The following is a 24,412-nucleotide window of genomic DNA, read 5'->3' on the forward strand; positions in this document are numbered from 1 at the left end:
CTCTCTTCTGTAGCATGCCATTCCGCTGGTTCATAAATTTTCTGATACTACTGGTACGTAACACACTGGATCAGCATAGTATTCCAGCTATTCAATCCCTACTCTGAGGCAGTGATGGATATGATTAGTGAGAGTTTTCGAACAGTAGACAGTAAGCAGGTTCAGGATATAGAAAGTGAATGGGTGGCATACAGGGTTGCTGTAGTAGAAACAGCGAGGGAATGCCTAGGAACAACTGTGTGTAAAGATGGGAAAAGGCGAACATCTTGGTGGAATGATGAAGTGAGAGCAGCCTGTAAACGTAAAAAGAAGGCTTATCAGAAATGGCTCCAAACAAGGGCTGAGGCAGACAGGGATTTGTACGTAGATGAAAGAAACAGAGCAAAAGAAATAGTTGTTGAATCCAAAAAGAAGTCATGGGAAGATTTTGGTAATAACCTGGAAAGGCTAGGTCAAGCAGCAGGGAAACCTTTCTGGACAGTAATAAAGAATCTTAGGAAGGGAGGGAAACAGGAAATGAACAGTGTTTTGAGTAATTCAGGTGAACTCATAATAGATCCCAGGGAATCACTGGAGAGGTGGAGGGAATATTTTGAACATCTTCTCAGTTGTAAAAGGAAATCATCCTGGTGGTGTCGCAAACAGCCAAGCTTATGGGGAGAAGGAAAATGATGTTGGTGAAATTATGCTCGAGGAAGTGGAAAGGATGGTAAATAAACTCCATTGTCATAAGGCAGCAGGAATAGATGAAATTAGACCTGAAATGGTGAAGTATAGTGGGAAGGCAGGGATGAAATGGCTTCATAGAGTAGTATGATTAGCATGGTGTGTTGGCAAGGTACCTTCAGATTGGGCAAAAGCAGTAATTGCACCTATCTATAAGCAAGGGAACATGAAGGATTGCAACAACTATCGATGTATCTCATTGATTAGTATACCAGGCAAAGTATTCACTGGCATCTTGGAAGGGAGGGTGCGATCAGTCGTTGAGAGGGAAGTTACATGAAAACCAGTGTGGTTTCAGACCACAGAGAGGCTGTCAGGATCAGATTTTCAGTATGGGCCAGGTAATTGAAAAATGCTACAAGAGAAATAGGCAGTTGTGTTTGTTTCGTAGATCTAGAGAAAGCATATGACAGGGTACCGAGGGAAAAGATGTTCACTATACTGGGGGACTATGGAATTAAAGGTAGATTATTAAAATCAATCAAAGGGATTTATGTTGACAATTGGGTTTCAGTGAGAATTGATGGTAGAATGAGTTCTTGGTTCAGGGTACTTACAGGGGTTAGACAAGGCTGTAATCTTTCACTTTTGCTGTTCGTAGTTTACATGGATCATCTGCCGAAAGGTATAAAATGGCAGGGAGGGATTCAGTTAGATGGAAATGTAGTAAGCAGTTTGGCCTATGCTGACGACTTGGTCTTAATGGCAGGCTGTCTCGAAAGCCTGCAGTCTAATATCTTGGAACTTGAAAATAGGTGCAATGAGTATGGTATGAAAATTAGCCTCTCGAAGACTAAATTGATGTCAGTAGGTAAGAAATTCAACAGAATTGAAGGTCGGATTGGTGATACAAAGCTAGAGCAGGTCAATAATTTCAAGTATTGAGGTTGTGTGTTCTCCCAGGATGGTAATATAGTAAGTGAGATTGAATCAAGTTGTTGTAAAGCTAATGCAGTAAGCTTGCAGTTGCTTTCAGCAGTATTCTGTAAGAAGGAAGTCAGCTCCCAGACGAAACTATCTTCACATCGGTCTGTTTTCAGACCAACTTTGCTTTACGGGAGCGAAAGTTGTGTGGACTCAGGATATCTTATTCATAAGTCAGAAGTAACAGACATGAAAGTAGCAAGAATGATTGCTGGTACAAACAGGTGGGAACAATGGCAGGCGGGTACTCGGAATGAGCAGATAGCACTAATTTAGGAATGAACTCGATGGATGACGCTGTACGCATAAACCGGCTTCGGTGGTGGGGTCATTTGAGGCGAATGGAGGAGGTTAGGTTACCTAGGAGAATAATGGACTCTGCTATGGAGGGTAAGAGTAGTAGAATGAGACCAAGACGACGATGGTTAGATTCGGTTTGTAACGATTTAAAGATAAGAGGTATAGAACTAAATGAGGCCACAGCACTAGTTGCAAATCAAGGATTGTAGCGACGTTTAGTAAATTCTCAGAGGCTTGCAGACTGAACGCTGAAAGGCATAACTGTCTATAATGATAATGTATGTATAAATATGTCATTGATTAAATACTTAAATTTTCTGCATTTTACTATTATTTTGAAAATCTCTTTATTATCTTATTTCTATGTTACATATTATTTTTATTGAAATCCATAAAGTTTTACTCCTGTAAATTTGGATGCTGTGTAAATTTATGAACTAAAGGTTATAAAATTTCCTTGAATACAGTCAACTCCCAATACAGTACCCCCGTTAATATGCCACCATTGCATTGTGCCAAGAAATACTTACAAACAGATCTGCTTGTATGATAAATACATGAGAAACCTCACTACTATGCCTGTTCATTTAGTGCCAAAATGTAGTAAGGGTGTTGTTGTTTGAGTCATCAGTCCACAGACTGGTTTGATGCAGCGCTCCAAACCACCATATCCTGTGCTAAACTTTTAATTTCTACGGAACTACTGCATCCTACATCTGCTTGTCATATTCATACCTTGGTCTACCCCTACCGTTTTTACCACCTACGCTTCCTTCAAAAACCAACTGAACAAGTCCTGGGTGTCTTAAGATCTGTCCTATCATTCTATCTCTTCTTCTCGTCAAATTTCGTTAAATCAATCTCCTCTCACCAGTTCGATTCAGTATCTCTTCATTTGTGATTCTATCTATCCATCTCACCTTCAGCATTCTTCTGTAACACCACATATCAAAAGCTTCTATTCTCTTTCGTTCTGAGCTAGTTATCGTCCATGTTTCACTTCCATACAATGCCACGCTCTACACGAAAGTCTTCAAACACATTTTTCTAATTCCTATATCAATGTTTGAACTGAGCAAATTTCTTTTCTTAAGAAAGCTCTTCCTTGCTTGTGCTAATCTGTATTTTATGTCCTCCTTACTTCTGCCATCGTTAGTTATTTTACTACCCAAGTAACAATATTCATCTACTTCCTTTAAGACTTAATTTCCTAATTTAATATTTCCTGCATCACCTGCCTTCATTCGATTGCACTCCATTACTTTTGTTTTGGACTTATTTATTTTCATCTTGTACTCCTTACCCAAGACTTTGTCCATACCATTCAGCAGCTTCTCATGATCTTCTGCAATCTCAGATAAAATGACAATATCATTGGCAAATCTCAAGGTTTTCATTTCCTCTCCTTGGATTGTGATTCCCTTTCCAAATTCCTCTTTGATTTCCTTTACTGCCTGTTCTGTGTAAACATTGAAAAGGAGGGGGGAGAAGCTGCAGCCTTGCCTCACTCCTTTCTGGATTGCTGCTTCTTTTTCAAAGCCCTCTATTCTTATCACTGCAGACTGATTTTTATACAGATTGCAGATAATTCTTCGTTCTCGGTATCTGATCCCAATCACCTTCAGAATCTTAAATAGCTCGGTCCAATCAACATTATCGAATGCCTTTTCTAGATCTACGAATGCCATGTACTTGGGCTTGTCCTTCCTGATTCGATCCTCTAAGATCAGACGTAAAGTCATGATTGCTTCACGTGTTCGTACATTTCTTCTGAAGCCAAATTGTTCTCCCAACTCACTTTCAACTTGTTTTACCATTCTTCTGTAAATAATATGTGTTAAAATTTTGCAGGCATGAGATACTAAACTAATGGTGCGATAGTTTTCACACCTGTCAGCACCGGCTTTCTTGGGAATAGGTATAACAGCATTCTGCCGAAAATCGGATGGGACTTCTCCTGTCTCATACATCTTACACACTAAATGGAATAGCCTTGCCATGCTGGTTTCTCCTAAGGCAGTCAGTAATTCAGAGGGAATGTCATCAATTCCAGGTGCCTTGTTCCAATTTAGGTCGCTCACAGCTCTGTCAAACTCTGACCTCAAAATTGGGTCTCCCATTTCATCAGCATCAACAGCCTCTTCTTGTTCTGGAACCAAATTATCTACATCGTCACCTTGATACAACTGTTGGATATGTTCCTGCCATCTTTCTGCTTTGTCTTCTTTCCCTAGAAGAGGCATTCCATCTCAGCTCTTAATATTTATACACCTAGATTTCCTTTCTCCAAAGATTTCATTGATTTTCCTGTATGCAACATCTACCTTTCCTAGGACCATACAACCTTCGACATCCTTGCACTTCTCCTTCAGCCAGTCTTCCTTAGCTACCTTGCACTTTCTATCCACTTCATTCTTTAATCACCTGTATTCGTTTCTGCCCTCTTCATTTCTAGCATTCTTGTATTTTTGTCGTTCATCTATCAGGTCTAGTTTCTCCTGAGTTATCCACTGATTCTTAGTTGATCTTTTCTTCCTTACTAACATATGTTCAGCAGCCCTGCTGACTTCATTTTTCATGACTATCCACTCTTCCTCTATTGTGTTTCCTTCAGCCTTTTCATTTAGTCCTTTTGCAACATGTTCTTTGAAACAATTCCTCACGATCTTTTCTTTCAACTTGTCTAGATCCCATCTTTTTGCATTCTTTCCTTTCTTCAATTTCTTCAGCTTCAGATGGCATTTCATGACCAACAAGTTGTGGTCAGAGTCCACGTCTGCTCCTGGGAAAGTTTTGCAATCCAACACCTGGTTTCTGAATCTCTGCCTAATCATAATGAAGTCTATTTGATACCTTCCAGTGTCTCCAGGTCTCATTCATGTATAAAGCCGTCGTTTGTGCTGTTTGAACCAAGTATTGGCAGGGACTAAATTATGATCAGTGAAGAATTCAACTGCCGACTTCCTCTTTCATTCCTTTGTCCCAATCCGAATTCTCCTACTGCCATCTTCCTTGGCATACCACTGCATTCCAGTCTCCCATCACAATTAGATTCTCGTCGCTTTTCACATATTGTATTAAATCTTCTATCTCTTCATATATTCTTTTGATTTCCTCATCATCCGCTGAGCTAGTAGGCATATAGACCTGCACTATTGTGGTGGACATTGGTTTGGTATCTATCTTGACGACAATAATTCTTTCACTATGCTGGTCGTAGTAGCTTACCCGCTGTCCTATTTTCTTATTCATTATTAAACCAACTCCTGCATTTCCTCTGTTTGATTTTGTGTTGATGATTCGGTAGTCGCCTGACCAAAAATCCTGTTCTTCCTGCCAACGTACTTCACTTATACCAACTACATCTAACTTTAGTCTATCCATCTCGCTTTTCAGATTCTCTAATCTACCACACCGATTCAAACTTCTAACATTCCATGCTCCGACTCGCAGAATGTCAGTATCCATCTTCCTGATGATCGCCCTCTCTCGTGTAGTCCCCACTCAGAGATCCGAATAGGGGTTTATTTTACCTCCAGAATATTTTATCTGGGGGGAAGCCATCATCAGTACATTATTCATACCGGGAGAGCTGCATGTCCTCAGTAGTTAGTTACGGCTGTAGTTTCCCATTGCTTTCAGCCGTGTAGCCGTATCAACACAGCTAAGCCATGTTGAGTATTATTACAAGGCCATATCAGTCAATCATCTAGACTGCCACCCTTGCAACTTCCGAAAGGCTGCTACCCCCCTTTTGATGAACCATTCCGTAGTCTGGTCTCTCAACAGACACCCATCCGATATGGTGCACCTGCGGCTCGGCTATCTGCTTCATTGGGGCACGCAAGCCTCCCCACCGTGGCAAGGTCACGTGGTTCGCAGGGGAGGGTAGTAAGGGTATTTCATGTAAATGTTACAAAATATGGCCAGCTAGATATCCTGGAATTGCTATAGAACTGACGACCTGGGTTATCGAGTACAGGTATGTGGTGTTCAGAACCATAGAGTTAGTAAATAATACACTAGAGGTAGCATTGGCGCTGCAGTCGCGTGCGAAGTTGAACGAGCGCGCTGTTTGGCAAAAGGTGGATTGTTTGGCACTGTCAATACTGGAGCTTCCCGCTAAATTCAAGTATATACTTCTCTGAAGGAAAATGCTAGTCTCCTGTGCAGCTTGTGGCTGCATAGAGAGGTTCATAAAGGGCAGTGGCGTATCATTTCACAGGTACGTTTCCTTGAAATGAATTTCCGTGCGTATAAAATAATACTTTGCCTGACACTTATTGTCATGAATTGGCCTACTTGGGCTGACTTCGCGAGAGATTCTTTGGATCTTTCCTTGAAGACTGAAATTAATGTATTAGGAAATATAAGGGATGACATTTTCCTTTCACTGAAAGCGAATATCTAGAAAAATCATGTGCATGATACCGAGTGAGTGGCTGTAGGCTTCAGGTCACATAGCTGTCAGCTTGCATTCAGGAGATAGTGGGTTTGAACCCCACTGTCGGGAGCTCTGAAGATGGTTTCCAATTTTTACACGAGGAAAATGCTGGGGCTGGAACCTAATTAAGGCCACAGTCGTTTCCTTCCCACTCCTAGCCCTTTCCTGTCCCATAGTCGCCGTAAGATCTATGTGTGTCGGTGCGACATAAAGCAAATTGGTACAAATAAGAAAAGATGTGCATGGTAGCTTCGAATTGTGCTTCGTTTTTCACTTTCTGTGTGTATTTATAGCATTAAAAGCTATTGAATATATTTTCTCTATATACCGGTACAGTTTGTTGCTTTCCCTTCGCACAATACGTGTAGCAATCCCCATTTATATCTTACCAGATTTTAAAATTTAGAAACTAGATGTCCTAGACCGTGTGAATATGTGAGTCCTTTAATTTCGTCAATATTATTCCCTGAAATGTCATACAGAGATATAAGCATAATAAATTATTGACCAAACGAGATTTCCACGCGGTTAGGGCCACGCAACTGTAAGCTTGCTTTCGGGAAATAGTGGGTTCAAACCCCACTGTCGACAGCCCAGAAGATGGATTTCCGTGGTTTCCCATTTTCACACCAGGTAAATGCCGGGGATGTACCTTAATTAAGCGCACGGGCGCTTCCTTCCCACTACTAGTCTTTTTCTATCCCATCGTCGCCATAAGGCCTATCTGTGTCGGTGCGATGTAAAACAAATTGTAAAAGTTATTATAAGTACTTTTTCAGTTCTCTTCAATCATATAATTTACCACTCTCCCTTTCCATTAACGGAAATCATGTTATAAGTTAAAATCTTAAAGCAATTAAAACATTTCAGGAAAAGCTAAATAGAAACTCCATAATAGGCTGAAATCACAACTGAGTGTCATATTTCCACTTGTAATCGCGTTTAGAAAACATCGATGATGATAATAATAATAATAATAATAATAATAATAATAATAATAATAATAATCATAATAATAATAATAATAATAATCAGAAAATGAAAGCATACTGGGCCAAGAAAAAGCAGAAGACCTTAACTAAGAGTTAAGACGAGCCCCGTGGTCCCTAGTAGGCCAAAACGAACAATAATAATAATAATAATAATAATAATAATAATAATAATAATGGCTTTACGTCCCACTACTTACTTACACGGTTTTCGGAGACGCTGAGGCGTCAGATTTTCCCCCTACGGGAGTTCTTTCATGTACCGGTAAATCTATCTACAAGAGGCTGACACATTTGATCATCTTCAAGTATCATCGGGCTGAGCCAGGCTCGAAGATGCCAACTTGGGTTTAGAAAGCCAGCATCTAAACCAGCGATAACAAATATTTTGTCTACTTTATCCCAAAATCTCGCCAACGCTTTTAGGCCTATAAACTCGCTCATCCGCTTCGTACGAGAGAGGACATTTTCGGTCGTTGGGCAGAACTATACCAAAGTCCTGGTCATTTACACGAAAGATAGCGAAATATACGCGTCCTCCTTCTAAACCTATGTTGTTAGAAGACTTAATATGAACAGTATATTGATTTTGTGGTACTTAACTGCACCTGAACACCGTCCTCTTTTATCACGCATTTCTCTTGTATTTATGCTTTTAGGGCTTTCTTTTTTGCTGGAGAGAAGCATCGCAAGTAGACTGTAATATCTGAGAATGTTTACATGTAAGAAATTTAAACCATATCTATATCCACACAGTTTTAAAAGTCACTTATTTACATTGATGAGTATAGCGGAGTGAGCGTTTTGCCAAACAGCTGCGATTTCAACATGCTCCGCTGGCTACAGCGATTATCTCGTAGACGGTGGCGCCAATGCTACCTCTAGTGTATAATTTACTAACTCTATGTTCAGAACAACCTCTTCTGTTCCAAGCTTCGAACATTCTGAATTCCTTTTCGCTGCCAAGGTTACAGATTTATTTGTGAGTTTATATTCGTGAAGGGTTGCAACAATTAACAATAAAGGTTTAAATATAGCACATGAGCGTGGAAATGATATTCACACGTTATTTTAGCAACAATGGGCACAAATTCTACTGTATTGTCCAGTGTTCATTCAGTTGTTTCAGTACTGCAGTGTCATTGGACATTGGGAATTAAAATGAAAAGAGCAGTCACATTCCTTCAAGAGAAATGTGAAGTTCATGAACGCAGTAAACAGTTTTGAAAGACTAATCAGCAGGCTATCGCATCCCACTTCTCATTACTTCAGGGAAAGACTTAGTCGGAGGTGTGTAGGTAACATTGTGAATGAAAAAGAAAAATGGCTTAAAGAACATTCTCCTGCTAGTGCAGCATGCCTTAAGCCTGCAAAACGTGAAGAGCTGGAGGATGCCTTAGGCGGATTAATGCAAATCGTGGAACAATGACTGACGTGGTAAGTATCAAAAAAGCAAGAGAAGTTTGGTGACAAAATGGGAATAAAGGATTTTCAGTACAATAGCAGATGGTTGCAACGTTTTAAACAGAGGTGTGGTCTTCCTCAGTACGCTAGGCAAGGTGAAACAGGTCAAATGGATGACAACATAGTGTCTAATGGAAAGAAAATATTGTGGGATGTAATCAACAAATATCCATTGAAAAATGTTTACAACATGGATGAAAGTGGTTTATTTTTCGGAATGCAGCCTGATAAGACAATTTCATCTGCACCTTTAACAGGTTCCATGAAGGCCAAGGATAGGATTACTGTAGCATTTTGCACAAATGCTGATGGTAGTGACAAAAGAAAATGAACTCCCATCGGGAAAACTGCTTGGCCATGATGCTTCAATGGTTTTAATCCTAATTTGTATGACGTCTACCATTACAACAAAAAAGCATGGATGACTGCAATTGAATTTATGACCTGGTTACGGGATTTCAATGAAGCCACGGAGAAGGAAAAGAGGCATGTCTTACTTAACCTTGATAACTCAACTTGTCACAAGACAGAGCTGCTCAGCAATGTAACAACTAAATTCATACCACGTAACTGCACAGAATTCCTTGAACCTCAAGATGCTGGAGTCATAAAATGCTTTAAAGCACATTACTGCCACAGTCAGGTCAAACACATTATAGTGTGTTATTTAATTTATTTTCCGGGTTGAACCGTGTTGTACTTGTACGCATATCACGTACAGTTTGCCGACGTTTCGAATACATTGCAGTATTCTTTGTCAAGGCGACTGAAATACCCCTACTCGATCCGAGGTAATCAGTGCCAATCAATCTGTCACTTAAGGAAGAGCTCTTCATGATACGGCGTTCATGGGATGAAATTACATCAGCATGAATCAAGAACTGCTGGAGCCATACAGGTTTAATCCCCCCTCAGAAGAGTTTTCTTAGATGATGAGAAAGTACTCAGAATTGCATTAAAAGATTTTGAAACCTGTGCCCCTAATGAACACCCTTTAACAATGGAAGAATTCTTATCTATAGACAATCAACTGTCTACCTTTGAGGAAATGACCAATGAAGACATTCTGAAGACTTCTCAGCATGATGAGGATTCAGACCCAGAAGATGAGGCTGATTGTAATGACTTGCCAGTTCCTTCAAGTACAGAAGTTAGGAAAAGTTTAAAGAAAATACGGGTGTATTTAGATTAAACATTCCAGTGATTGTGGTGCGATTCATCACCTGATCGCTGTGACTGATGCAGTTGAACAATTAAATGAAAAAAAGCAGCAGCAGGCAGCGATCACAGATTTCTTATGCAAGGACTAACGTTTTTAAAAAAATTGAAAAAAGCAGCATTAACAGTGCAACTTCATTTTTCATACAGTACTATATTAGTGTGCTACCATAATAAAAATGGTTTTAGTGTATTATCCTTGTGCTTAACAAAATAATAAATTTGTCCTTAAATCAAATCTCGTGTTATCTTCCAATAACAGATTTGAGGCAGAGGCGCTTTTAAAAAAAAAATCTTAATTTGAAATTCTATTTGTTTATTAAGTTCATTACACAAAATAAGAAATTAAAGACCATGTGATAAAATTTACAAATGTTAAAACATCATAACATCAAATTTAAATGACGTTAGAAAACAATGACATCTAAAGTCAGGATGTGGGAAACGGCGGAAAACCTACGAGGCAGCAGAACGAAGATGTTCATGTCTGAAACCTCAGAAAAAAAAAACAATATTTCTAAGAGTCCTCTTTATTGTATAAAAATATGGTTCAAAAATTCAAAACAAAACAAACAGACAACATTCACTGAACATCGGAACTGACATAAAAGGTTTCAAGAAAGAAATTTACAAATGTGCTTTATAGCCATGCAAGTGGAGAATGACACCTTGGTGCTAACAGCACCAACCTGTAACTTGCTCTACTTAAAAATGGTGGGAAAATCCCCATACCTATTAAAGAGAAAATACATAAAGAAGGGTTGAAACGTTTACATTACCAAGAAGCTGATAAATGAAATAATGAATTCGCATACCTCGAAGTTAAAAAGTTGAAACAGGATTATGAAGGCAGTGTGATGAAATAGGTTGGTTAGCTTTACAGTTTATATAAAAGGTAGAAAAGATACTTTCCTCATTACAGTTAGGATGGAGGTAATTGAAAATTACCCCTTCGACAATAAAACTTGGCCACTAGACTTAGGCAGGGAAAATGCCTGCACTTGAAATTAATTAAAGTTCGTTTACCATCATTAGAAAAATATTAGTCAGAAAAGGAGCAAATGCTTGCCTAAGAAACGCTGAACTCTCCTGCGTAAGTGGGACAGATCACGGATCACATCTGTCCTCTGCGAGTACCAGATCAGAAAGACAACACACCAACGCCCTGACACAAGTGCGACAACAGGTATAACTTGAAAACAATATTCTCTCACCCATGGGTAACAAATACAAGTATTGAGCTCAAATTATTATTATTATTATTATTATTATTATTATTATTATTATTATTATTATTATTATTATTATTATTTGTATGTATAGCTGTGAAGTGTTACATCCATTTAGTATTTCTATTATTTACTTAGTCAAATGATCGTATTATGTGTGAGGTTATGTCATGGAACATATGCTGTACATAGACATTGATATCAGTTCCGTTAATGTAAATACCTGTAAATTAATATTATGTAATTGATTCTTACCTATATATATAAATTGAAATTCATAATTGTGAAACACACTGTAACTTCCAGAATGGTATAGGCACGAGAACAATGGAGAATATTCTGCACGTTGTATTCTGTGTATTCATGCATTCTAGAATTTTCATGAATATATTTTTTGTAACGTAGCTTCTAGAAGTCTGGCCAGACACATATATAAGGGGACGATCTTGATGGTAAAAGTTAGTTGTGATTTGGAAGCTATTGGAAAAGGGTTATTGTTTAGTAGCACGTGGCTGACCTGCTGAATTAGGCAGTCTCCATGTTGAATTGATCGGTAGTCATCTGTTTTCAACCGTTTTTCAAAGTGTAACCTCGGTGGTATTCGGTGCTAGTTGTCAACTATTTAAAGATGGCGGCTTCGTTGATATTCTACACGTGAAGTGTTTTTGTTTTGTGATACGGCGATTAAGGTTATGTGTGTATTAATCTGTGTATATATGGTATGCACCAAAATATACTGTACTCATTTTCGTGCAGTGCGCATGCGCACGCCTGAGCGTCTGTATGTTGTTACATCGCCATGATGAATTGTTAGTTGTGTAAAGAATGTTGTGCTCTGTGATTGGAAGTTACAGTGGGTCTCGCGACGGAGGAAAAAGTGTTTATAGTGGAGTATTATTTTCGCTCGTACAGAAACGGTTATCAAGGTGGACTGAGTTTAAAGTTAGTGGCGGAACAGTATCGTAAACACTTCAATAAGCCAGCATCTAGCAACACAGTTATGCTATCTATTGTAAAAAAATTTCATTGTACGGGTAGTTTATTGTGTCAACACAAGAGAAGGTCTGGTAGGCCAGTAACCGTGTCCACAAATGAAAATCATGGACATGTCCTCAATCTGGTGTTGCAGTCTCCAAAGCCAAGTTTTCGGCGAACTGCCCTGAAATTAAACATTAGCCCTACGCCACATCGACGATTGTTTAAAGACATAGGTAGATTTCCGTACTGAATACAGGTTGGGCAACGATTGGCGGAGCACGATAGGCATGTCAGGGTGGAATATTGTGCACTATTTTTGGCCATGGTGTACGAGGATCCAGATTTCTTGTTCAACGTATGGTTCTCCATTGAAAGTCACATTCACTTGGACGGTTTTACCAATTGCCGAACAACTCTCTTTCTTGATTTCGAGAGGCCAGACACTATAGTCCAGAAACTGCTGCATAATGTGCGTGTGACAATTTGGTGTGCAGTGTCAGGAAACAAACGGTGTGCTAGGTCCGTATTTCATAGAGAATTATGATGGTGCACCTCTTACTGTTAACCAGGAATGCTATAGGAACATGGTGATCTGGCCATTTATTCAGGATCTAAGAAGGTTTTGTCGTGCCAGGAACATGCAGAAGAATAGACAGTGTCAACGCAAGGGAAGGTCTGGTAGGCCAGTAACTGTGTCCACAAATTAAAATCAGACTCGACAGACTATGGCTATGCTGCAAGAAACCTTTCCAGGAAGAGTAATTTCCCCGCGGGGATGAGTTCCCCTACCCATCACATTCCCCCGATCTCACACCACCTGATGCTTATATGTGGGGAATGTTAAAGAAGCAAATTTTCAATTGTCCAGATCCACCCAAAAATTGTGCCTGCATTATGTCAGAATATCGTCTCATTCTTCGGGACTCTGCAGCAACCTATGTTCCAGAATATGTTGGAAAACCTGCGTGATCGTTATAAACACTATCATCTCGATAAGTAAGGTAATGACAATAAGACTGTACCCACTGTTGTCTTCACACAGCTGCAACAGTATCGCTTTTATCATTGTTATTAGTGTCAGGCTTTCCCAAACTATTGTTCCAGGGATGTTCTCGTATGCTTTTTCTGTATATTTTGGCACGTACTCTATGTGAATAAAATTCATTGTACCAACTGACAGCATCTTGTGTGCGTCTGTGTGGATACGTTAGCCCGCACTGCAACGGGTACGCTCGCAAAGCGGAAGACGGGAAATTACCTCATCAAAATTAATAGCCAATCAAAGTGTAGGGTTATCTTCTCTTGGCATATATTGAACCAATAACACAAGTTTTTATTTTGACCAATACAAATCTTCTTTCTTGCTTACCCTTTGGTAGTCAGAAGTTCTAGAAAATGCAATGTGATGCAACCAGATGGAACTCCTAAAACACAGCATGTGTTCCATAGGGTGTTCCTAAAGTTTTTCCACCCAGTAACATTTTACTCAAATAGTGTTATATAAATAAATGTCCAAAAGAAAATAATTATTTCTGTCGGCTGCATTTTCCCACTGCTACACTTTTCATCATTAACTTCTAGAATGTCTGAATGTGCAGGGTGTGGAAAAACAATCCTCACCATTTCCCCTTTTCCATCTGACACAGGTGTTGGTAAATATGGTTCCTCTCCACTTCGTCCTCTCTCTCTCTCTCTCCACCATTCCTCATCCAACACTGTGCTCCAGTCCAGATTCCGTTGTCCTAGCTGTTCTTCACAGAGTCCATCCATCGTAATCTTGGTCTTCCTTGTCCTCTCTTCCTTGTTTCTGTCCTTCCAGTGCTTGTCGTGGCAGTCTTTCTTCCTTCATCCGCTTGACATGTCCAAACCATCTCAATCCGTTCTGTTCCAGTTTGTCATTTAGTTTTTGCACATTTAGCTGTTTTCGTATGTCTTCATTTCTCACTCTATCCATCCTTGTCTTCTGTACCATACTATAGTCTTCATTATTACATCTTTATTTCATATTAGTCTCTCTGTACCTGGTGGTAAAAGGCATTCATTGTCTTGCTATTCTCCACATTGATCCTCAGTCCCTTTTATTCAATCCTTCTGTTCAGTACATTCAGCTGTTTCGTTGTACCTCCTTCCCAGATCACATCATCTGCAAACATCATTACATTCTTTCCCTCTATAATCTTCTCTTGCTGCCTTTACAATGTCATCACTCAACATTATGAACAGTAAAGGTGATAGCACATTTGCTTGTTTTAGCCCATTGTCATTTCCAAACCATTCTGATATACCCACTGTTGTCTTCACACAGCTGCAACAGTATCGCTTTTATCATTGTTATTAGTGTCAGGCTTTCCCAAAGTATTGTTCCAGGGATGTTCTCGTATGCTTTTTCTGAGTACAGAAGTCATTACTATATTCTTCCCTTATTCCCAGCTCTTTTCCATAACCTGTCTCAGAATGAAAATGAGTTACACTGTTGAACTTCCACTTCTGAATCCAAATTGTTCCTCTTATAATTGACTTTCCAACCTTTCTCTAATTCTTCTTTCCAATATTCTTTTTTTTTTTTTTATCTTGGCAACATGGGAGATAATGGTGGTTTCTCGATAGTGACCACACATGTTTGTATCTCCTTTATTGAATATTGGTATTATAACCTACTTTTCCCTGTTATTGTTTGTTCCTGCTGATTGGATACCTTCTCCACATGTGTGGTTTCTCACATTCAGCAGTTCACTGAAATGTTTGTAACCGATACACAGTACACAACACATGGTAAGGGAATAATAATAATAATAATAATAATAATAATAATAATAATAATAATAATAATAATAATAATAATAATAATAATAATAAACCTTAATATACATGGAATTTTGGACACCTTTAAGACATACAAACGCACCAGATGAAACGGCATTGAGAAATAAACAAACATCAGTTTGACCAACTTGACAACTATAAGGAAGGATGTGGAACAGGCATGGGAACCCTACCAGGGCCATGGGGAGATGTGCGTTGCAGATTTAAAAAGAACCAACGGTGATCCCTTGATCTGTAGATATTTTTTCCAAAATTAACATTACCAAATTCATTTTAACAATCCAATAAAATCAGGTTATCGTAGTCCACAATGAAGTTTAGGCGTAATTTACCAACGGCTATTCCCTTAAAACAAAGAGGCTAAAAGAAAGAGATATATTACCATAATGCAACTTCCAGAATAAGACAAAGGTAATAGGAACCACATGATTAATAAAATACAATACTAAGTGAAAGTTAATGGCGCTTTCAGATAATCGCGCCACAAAATAGAACAAGAGGGAAACCAGAAATGATAAAACTTGATGCAGAGGGTAGTTTAACTTATACTCCCACACTAAAAACACTTCTGGTTTGGGGCAGAGAAAAAATTAATGTACATAAAGTGATACAAAGTTACTGGAGGCAAACCCCGGGGGAAATACAATTGATCTATTAATTATGCTATTCACAAAACCAAAAGAAAAGGGGAATTGCATCCAAAATCAAACAGTCGAGTCCAGCTGAAAAGCTAAGGCATCTAATAATTGAGTGGCAAGTCTGGGCGAGTAGGGGTAAACACCTATGTGAAAAGAAAACCAAACATTGAATTTAAGTTAAAGTGGAAATGAAACCAACAGTACTTACCCCAAGGCAGGCCATCTGGGTGGGAGGATCGCAGAAGTGCGTCCACTCTCTGGGCCGGTGAGAAGCAAAATACCTCAAAAGCTTGCCCCACTCTCTCGAGGAGGGCGAAGCTGGCCTCCCAGTCCGATCACCAGGTAGCCAATCAGGCCACAGAAACTTACCTCTCACCACCCAGACTCACCAATCAAAACCCCAGTTATTTTCTCCGACGGAAATGTTTATCGAGAACCTTCCATCTTCAGAAAGTAGTAAACGACCAGAACATCCTTCTAGAATCGACAGGGGCAGACACCTCCTGTTCCGTAAGTCCAAGTCACAAAAGTTTCACAATGTTACGAAATATCACCCAACAATAACGATAGCAACCCTTTACAATTTAGGAATATTTAAATTTTACATATTAATAATAGTTACATTTACAAACGACTGTCTTCTATAAGTCCACCAGCCCAAATACAACACTTAAAAAAAAAAAATTAAAAAGAAATCCTGTCGTAATATTCTTTCCATTTGTTCATTATCTCTTCTGGTTTTGTCAGTATTACTCCTTCTTTATTCTTCACAAACCCTTTGTTCCCTGCTCTTTCTTATAATTACAATTTTCCCCCCTCCCCTTCAATTCAAAGTTTCCTTTACTTCCTGAGTTAATGTTTCCCAACTTCTCTTTGGCTACTACATTTTTGCAAACTCTTTTTCCTTCTATATACCTCACTCTACTCTCTTCAGTCTTTTGTGTTTTCCATTGCTTCCAAGTTTTCTTCTTTTCCTTAACTTTATCTTTCAGTGCATCATTCCACAATGTTGTCTCTCTTACCTTTCCAGATGTTCTGCCACATGTTTTCTCTGACACCTTTCATATGCACTTTTAAAATTATTCCATTCGTTTTCAACATGACTGTCTGGCCGGTCCAATCTGCTACAGTAATAGACCATACAGCCAGGGACTCTGCACAAGTTTTGGGTGGTAAGAAATAACTCAACCCCCTAAGATGACCAATGGCTTCGGGCGGATGAATTCTATAAGATGGGTTGATTGTCCCCCCCCACTGTAGGAAATGACACTGAACCATCAAGCAACGTCTGTCCCCAGATAAGGAGCTGCTGCATAAAGTGTCTCTACTCCATGTTACTCCTGCTGGCAGCAACTCTAAAATGCCTTTGGGAGTGGCGAACCCATCATAATAAAAACCTAAAATCGGAGCAAATATGGCATTGCCTAGGAAAATGCTAGGATGTTCCCTGCCGGTGCTGCACAGTTCTACGGGCACTGCGGGAGCTGTGAGAGTTGGGCAACCAGTATCGCAATACGTCTGAATCAGGACAGTCAACATCCTAACCCTGTTAGACAAGATCGAAGAGCTGATAGAGTTCATGAAAGAAAAGGACATAGTGTAACGGTTCAAATCCCGTTACAAGATGATATCTGTGTTTTTATTATTATTATTTCATCTGTGATATTATTATTATTATTATTATTATTATTATTATTATTATTATTATTATTATTATTATTATTATTTTATCTGTGAGATTACTATTATTGTATTATAATTATTATTCAATTCAATTCTGCATTGCTTGTCACTTGCGTGATTGTAGTTAAATGTATGCATTTATACGTGTGTGTAGATTAACACTAAATGCATGTACAGTAAAAGTTGCTATATATCAGATGTGGATGTGACATTGCTACATTTTGCAATACTGCTGGCGTTGTTGCCAAGTCATCGCTACGTCATCGTGTGCATTTAGCGGTGAGCTCACGTTCTTGGAGATACATACTGGGTGCTGCGGGCGATTTCGCCATAGGGTGTAACTTTTGTCGCCAGGTGGGAGTAGATCATAGTTATTTCTGGCGATTATGTAGTTGTGTCAACCAGTCTATATAAGGTGGCTGCATATTGTAGCGTGAGTCATTAGCTAAACGAAAGCTGAACAGTGAAGAAGTCGTAGGGAAGCAGAGGCCTCAGTCGGTCAGTCAACGAGAGTGAACGAGATGGAGAAGAGTCAGTGAGCCATTAGTCATTGGTCATTGAGAGAGTGAGGCCACAGTTGGTCGGTCACTTAGGTGTATATACGGACGGAAAGGCTTACCATGGAGTCATAGAAGGATACACTTGCAGTGAAGTCATACAGTACAGACTTACCAAGAAGTCATATGAAATGGAGAAGCAGCAGTCACATGGATACCTAGTCGTCAGTGAAATAAAAAGGATACATCACCAAGTTAGGCTTGTTACATCTACAGTAAACACCAGATCAAAGGAATATGTCGTAATTACACTCAAAGTGTTGAAGGTAGAGTCAAGTGAACCAGTGAGGGATAAATTTTGTGTAAAATTGTTAAATGTCCGTTCAAGAAGAATTCAAATTCATGCCTAGTTTCTTTCAGTTGCAATGTCATAATTTCACATTCTCATCTGTTTTATCGCAACAAGACTTACTATTTTTGTATATAATTTAAGGAATATATTTTGTTCTATCAAATGAATTCATAGTATTATTTCAATGACAGAATTAGATAACCTCAAATTTAATGGGAAAACCGAACGCCAATCTCCTTTTCCCAGAACTTATATGGTATGTTGTCAAAAATAAGTTCTTACCCCACGCCCTAGGGATATTCAAGATTCTCGTTCTATTATTGCTGCACTGAGTTGTAGCTGGCGCCCTTCAAATAACGTATGTGTAAGTAAGCGGGTAAGAACTAAGTGTGAGTACAAGGTCCGACGATTGTGTATTTTATTTAATGATTATTAATTTTCATAATTTTCAATTAATAATGCAGTTTTATATAATTTCAAAAGTAAGTATGAGAGTAAGGAACATCCTACAATAGCTATCCTTGTTCTTGGTGAAACAAAAAGGAAAGGAAGAGGAGAAATAAAACTGAAGGAAGAGTTCAGGCTGTGTTACATTTGAGGACAAAATGCAGTGAACGGTGTAGGAATAATCATTAGAAAGGATGTCCTAGAATATGTGGAGAAGGTGAAGAAGATGAAGGATATAGTTTGAGACAGGGACACGAGATCTGTTCCCTGTATATGCTCCTCAAGCTGGAAATAAAGAAGAGAATACAGAACAATTCCTTGAAGAAGTGGAGAAATATACTGAAGACAAGGATGTAATTATAGTGGGAGATCTGAATGCACAAGTGGGAAGAAAGAGACTGCGAAGAGAACAGATTCTGGGGCCATTTGGATATGTCAACAAGAATCAAGAAGGGGGTATTTTAATGGAATTTTGCCCGAGGAACAAACTAATAATAGGAAACACTTGGTGCAGGAAGAAAAGGACCAGAAGATTACAAAGTATGGATGGGGACAGATAAATGAAAACGTTGATTGATATCATATTAGGGGGAAAAGGAGATGGAGTCTGGAAAATGGATTTCTACGGTTTCCCATTTTTACAGTACACTTTCATTCACAAAACCATTGGAGGGCAGACTGGAGGAAGGTATCTCTCTGTTTTTTCAAACCTACTACAGGAAAGCTAATCAGTACAACACAGAAATGAAATATAGCAATAACTCTGCGCACGAGTAGAAACTGGACTCTGGACAACGGAAGATGCAGTCAGGTTTATAATGGAGGCATCGATCGAGGTGAAACATGACGAGACACTTCTACTAGTACGAGATATTAACTGCAGAATAGATCAAATAAACAACAAAACAGAACTGATACTAGAAACCCTTAGGGAGGAAGGATTCAACTTGTGAACAGCTGAGGACTCAAAATATTCATTGCATGTAATGGCACGAGTGCGATTGATTTGGTATTCTACAGAGGAAAACAGATCCAAATAGTTGAGCAAGAAGGTTTATAATCATCATCTGCAGCACTAATCAGGAAACATAACCCCATTGGAACTTCATTTACCGAAGTTTACTGAGCTAAAATAATTCTGACGAAGCTCAATAGCTGCAGTCGCTTAAGTGCGCCCAGTATCCAGTATTCAGGAGATAGTGGGTTCGAACCCCGCTGTCGGCAGCCCTGAAGCTGTTTTCCGTGGTTTCCCATTTTCACACCAGGCAAATGCTGGGGCTGTACCTTAATTAAGGCCATGGCTGTTTCCTTCCTATTCCTAGGCCCTTCCTATCCCATCATCACCGTAAGACCTATCTGCGTCGGTGCGACGTAAAACAAATAGCTGGAAAAAAAAAAAAAAAAAAAAGAACTTCATTTGACATTGAAAATACACAGATAAAGTCCTTGATTATAACCATGAAGAACAAACCTTCAAGAAAAATAGATACCAAGGTACTTAAGCATAATGAGGCAGAATAACTACTCTAATGAACTCGTAGATGATGGTGAATTAAATTAAGCATTAAAACACATCACTAACCTATTACGTCAATTGTCTGTACCAGTAAGAGCATGCAAGGAACAACACTGTTACTAAAGGCGCAAAGAAACACTGGAGACATTATACCTAGCCAAAACAACAAAAAGAGAAGAAGATTAAAGAACTACACAGAAAAGAGAAGAATATACTAGCAACTATTGAAAGGGGGGGAAAAAAAAAAAAGAGTTCATGGAAGAAGAAGCAGAAAAATTGAAGAAGCAGCAGGGGAAGACCCTTTCGTAACACTGAGGAAACAACATAATGCAAGCTATATGAACATTTCACGGAAGTACTAAATCAAGCATAGAGAAATGACTAATGAAAGGGATGAAAACTTGACAGCAATAACAGCAAGAGAGATTGCAGATACTATCAAAAAGCAAAGAATAAGAAAGACCCTGGACCAGATAATATGGAAATTCTCAAGGATTCACTGGAAACAGTACTCCCCCTATAAACAAATCTCTCTAACACGTTGTAGACTGCACGGGTGAAGTTAGGTCTTACACTGTGAACTGAGCACATTAGTGCTTTTTCACATTTTTATACAAAAATAACTGATAACTTTACGTACAGTCACAAACCTATTTTGGATTCAGCAACATTTGAGCTACCTTATTTTTCAAGATTGAAAAAAGGGGGGGAAAAAACATTAAAAAGACCTTTTTTTTTTCTACTTTCAATTTTTTTAAGAAAATATTTCACAATGCATATTATAAACATGGACAGGATGAGTTGGCTGTGCAGTTAGGGGCACGCAGCTGTGAGCTTGCATCCAGGAGATAGTGGGTTCGAACACCATTGTTGGCAGCCCTGAAGATGGTTTTCCGTGGTTTCCCATTTTCACACCAGACAAATGCTGGAGCTGTACCTTAAGGCCATGGCCTTTCTTTCCCATCGTCGCCCTAAGACCTATCTCTGTTGGTGCGACGTAAAGCATATAATAATAAAAAAATGGGAAGTTATGTAGTCACATGCGCACACCATGATAAATTTATGAAAAACAACATGCATACTAATCACTTAGAAGTTAAGAAATTACATTAATTGTGGAAATTGGCTGTGGTATGAAATAATTCAAAACATTTATGGAAACACAAGCCGATATTACATTGCTCACAATAGTAACGATTTTTTTTCTGCACTGACTTACCTAACATAGCTTTGCTGCTTTCAGCACAAACTTAACATTGTGTCTATGGCCTCTGAGATTTCTCAATTGCGGGAACTTTCTGTGGAATATGCTGTGCCGACAGTCGATTCATAGGAGAAGTCGCATTCAAATCTGTGTTCAACTCTTCACCACCCTTGTCAGCTAACATTTGCCCTAGTTATGCGATGTAGTCAGAAAGATGAACCGACTTTACTCTTGTTTCATTACACAAGATAAGAGTTTACTACCATCATCATAAGTACATAGAAAAACACTTTTTTCCACCACTTCAGTTGATGTCAATCAGATGTATAGTAGCTCAACATTTGATCACTATGGTCTACACCAGTTTTGTTCTGATTGTAGTCAATGATAGCATCAGGCTTCATTTTTAGGACATCATCATGGTTAGTTTTCATGGAAACATTGGTGGCCATCATTCTGAGCTTTGTTGAAAGTACATAGACATCTCCAGTATCTTTCCACTTTAGGAAAAAATAAATGTTTATTCTGTTGAAAGGAGAGTTCATTCTTTTTTAGTTTTTGGTGTTCTAAATCAGCTGGGAGTCCTCTACGATTTTTCATCACGGTTCCAATGGCAGCAGTCTTCAGATTTCACTACTCGTCTAGTAAGGCAGGACTTTTATGAAAGCGATCTGTGAAAATTGTATAGTCTTTATAAAATAATCTGCAGAGAGTCGTTGCTTCAACTGTGATATGCTATTATCCACATTACCACGTGAGCCTGTATGTATCCTGACTTAGTATCACAGAGTACATGAAATTTTATGCTGTATTTGTGTGGTTTGTTTTTCATGTAAACTGTGAAACTTATTCTCCCTTTAAATGGACATATTCACTCTGACGGAAATAAGCTAATTTACGGTTCAAAAATCTGTCAAAAACTGGCCTAATCTTGTGCAGAGGGTCATGGTCAGTTTCAGTCGAAGGTACAACAGTGTTATTGCCAACAGTCACACAACTGGAACAGAAAGTATTACATCACAATCTGATCACAACCAGGTAGTGCATACAATAGACACCATAGGCATTAACATCGCCATATTGATCTTTGTACAAAAGTCAATAATATGGTGACACTTGGAGATAATTGCGATCAATTGCTGTAGTCTGTCTCTAGTATTCAGCAGGATACTTCTAAGTAGACCCCTTTTTTTTAGATCAAGAAAAAGTGGGACATTTTCCTGTCCCAATGAATGTTCCCTGGATGGTGGGATTCTATGTAAAAACAAAAAGAAAATAGGACAAATGGGATTCCTGATTTATGCACTTATTACCAATTAAATTCAAGAAATATATTACTACTGTGTAGAATCTTCACATGCATTTTGATGTTTTGTGATTAGTTAATCTAAGTCAAATGATCAAGCTTTAGTTTCTAGATGAGAATTAATCGTGTGTTACTAGGATGAAACTTAAAACCTAGCTCTGTTTGTTGCTTCAAGTTACTGTCTCAGAATAATTTCTTCATATTATGTAAATTTACGATTTCTCTTCAGAATGCCTTGTCCTGAATTACCAACATGGCAGGATTGTCATGAACTATGGAGCAAACGTAGACGGCGGCAAATTCGTGAAATGCAAGAAGCCCAGCAGAATCTTCCCCTTGGAAAGATGTGTTTGTCCAAGGACAGAGTGTCCTCAGGCAAGCCATTTGAGGATGAATTAGGGGGGTAAGTTATAAGGATCTCCTGAAAATATGGAAATTAACTTATTCTCTCTTGTGGGTCTGGTAGGGTTAAGTAATCTGCCTGTGTGATTTTGTTTTAATAATACTGTACTTTTGATGGTCTCAAACTTGTAGCAGTAACCATTTTAATTTTTGATATTTTCTTTTCCATTTGGTTACTAATTTTAAGGCTGCTTGTTAATAACAATCAACTCAACATTTGACATGAACCTAATCATTTATAGTGTAAGTGTGAACATGTTTTGTTAAAAGTGAGGTATTTCCCTTTTTGTGAAGTAACCCTGAATATCTGTCCACTGTAATATGCTTGTAGATATTCCAACTGCTCCCTCATGAAGGAAACTATTTCTGACAGGTAATTGAGTCATAATAATTATAGAAGAAAATTTGTGAGGGAGCAGGTTTAGAAAGGGATTACAGTTTGAGGTATTGTGTTGGACAATAGTGTTGGGTTGGATATTGTTCCAGTTGCAAGGGCTGTGAGGTTCCTTAGAATATTTGTACAGTAGAACCTCGATGCATCGTTCCTGGAACTGTCGTTTTCCCATATTCATCGTTCAATTTATTCCACTGGGCAAGTTGGCCGTGCGGTTCGAGTCCGCAGCTGTGAGCTTGGATCTGGGAAATAGTGGGTTCGACTCCCACTGTCAACAGCCCGGAAGATGGTTTTTCGTGGTTTCCCATTTTCACACCAGGCAAATGCTGGGGCTGTACTTTAATTTAGGCCACGGCCGCTTCCTTCCCTTTCCTAGGCCTTCCCTATCCCATCGTCGCCGTAACACCTATCTGGGTCGGTGCGACGTAAAGCAACTAGCAATTTATTCCATATAAACCAATGTTAAATTTCCCCACATCTATTGTTCCCCTAAGTATCGTTTTATCGCTTCGATCGTCAGATATTTGTCCACAGCCACAATTTCTCTGCATGGATCGATCACGTAAGAAAATATACGCAATTATTTTTTAATTTAAAGAGACAGCTCAATACTCTAGCATTTAATAGCGGCAACCTGTTACGAGAGAATGTACGAGTGAGTCAGAGTTGCTAGTCTTGAGCAAGAATCTTGTAGGCTGGAGTGCTGTGCGCAGGATATTTATGTGCATCCTCACTGCGAGCCTCCTGGTACCGATGCTTCTCCTCGACCCACTAACTGACCCCTAGAAGTATTCTTATTTACAAGAATTAAAACACAGGCACTGTAAAACTCAAATTTGCTACCATTTTCTGTGTTGCTATTGGCTGGCTTGGACTAC

General features: G+C 38.9%; 1 protein-coding gene across 2 annotated transcripts in view; it reads left to right on the forward strand.

Annotated features, from left to right (window-relative positions):
• Window positions 1-24,412, forward strand: part of LOC136864792 (cyclin-dependent kinase 12) — a 461,166-nt gene that overhangs the window by 313,367 nt on the left and 123,387 nt on the right. For both annotated transcript variants that reach the window (XM_067142182.2, XM_067142183.2), the window contains one exon: window positions 22,968-23,141. In XM_067142182.2, coding sequence (XP_066998283.2) covers window positions 22,968-23,141 — 174 coding nt within the window. The remainder of the gene's footprint in view (window positions 1-22,967; window positions 23,142-24,412) is intronic.

This window comes from Anabrus simplex, chromosome 2 (genome assembly GCF_040414725.1).
Source record: "Anabrus simplex isolate iqAnaSimp1 chromosome 2, ASM4041472v1, whole genome shotgun sequence".
NCBI lineage: Eukaryota > Metazoa > Arthropoda > Insecta > Orthoptera > Tettigoniidae > Anabrus > Anabrus simplex.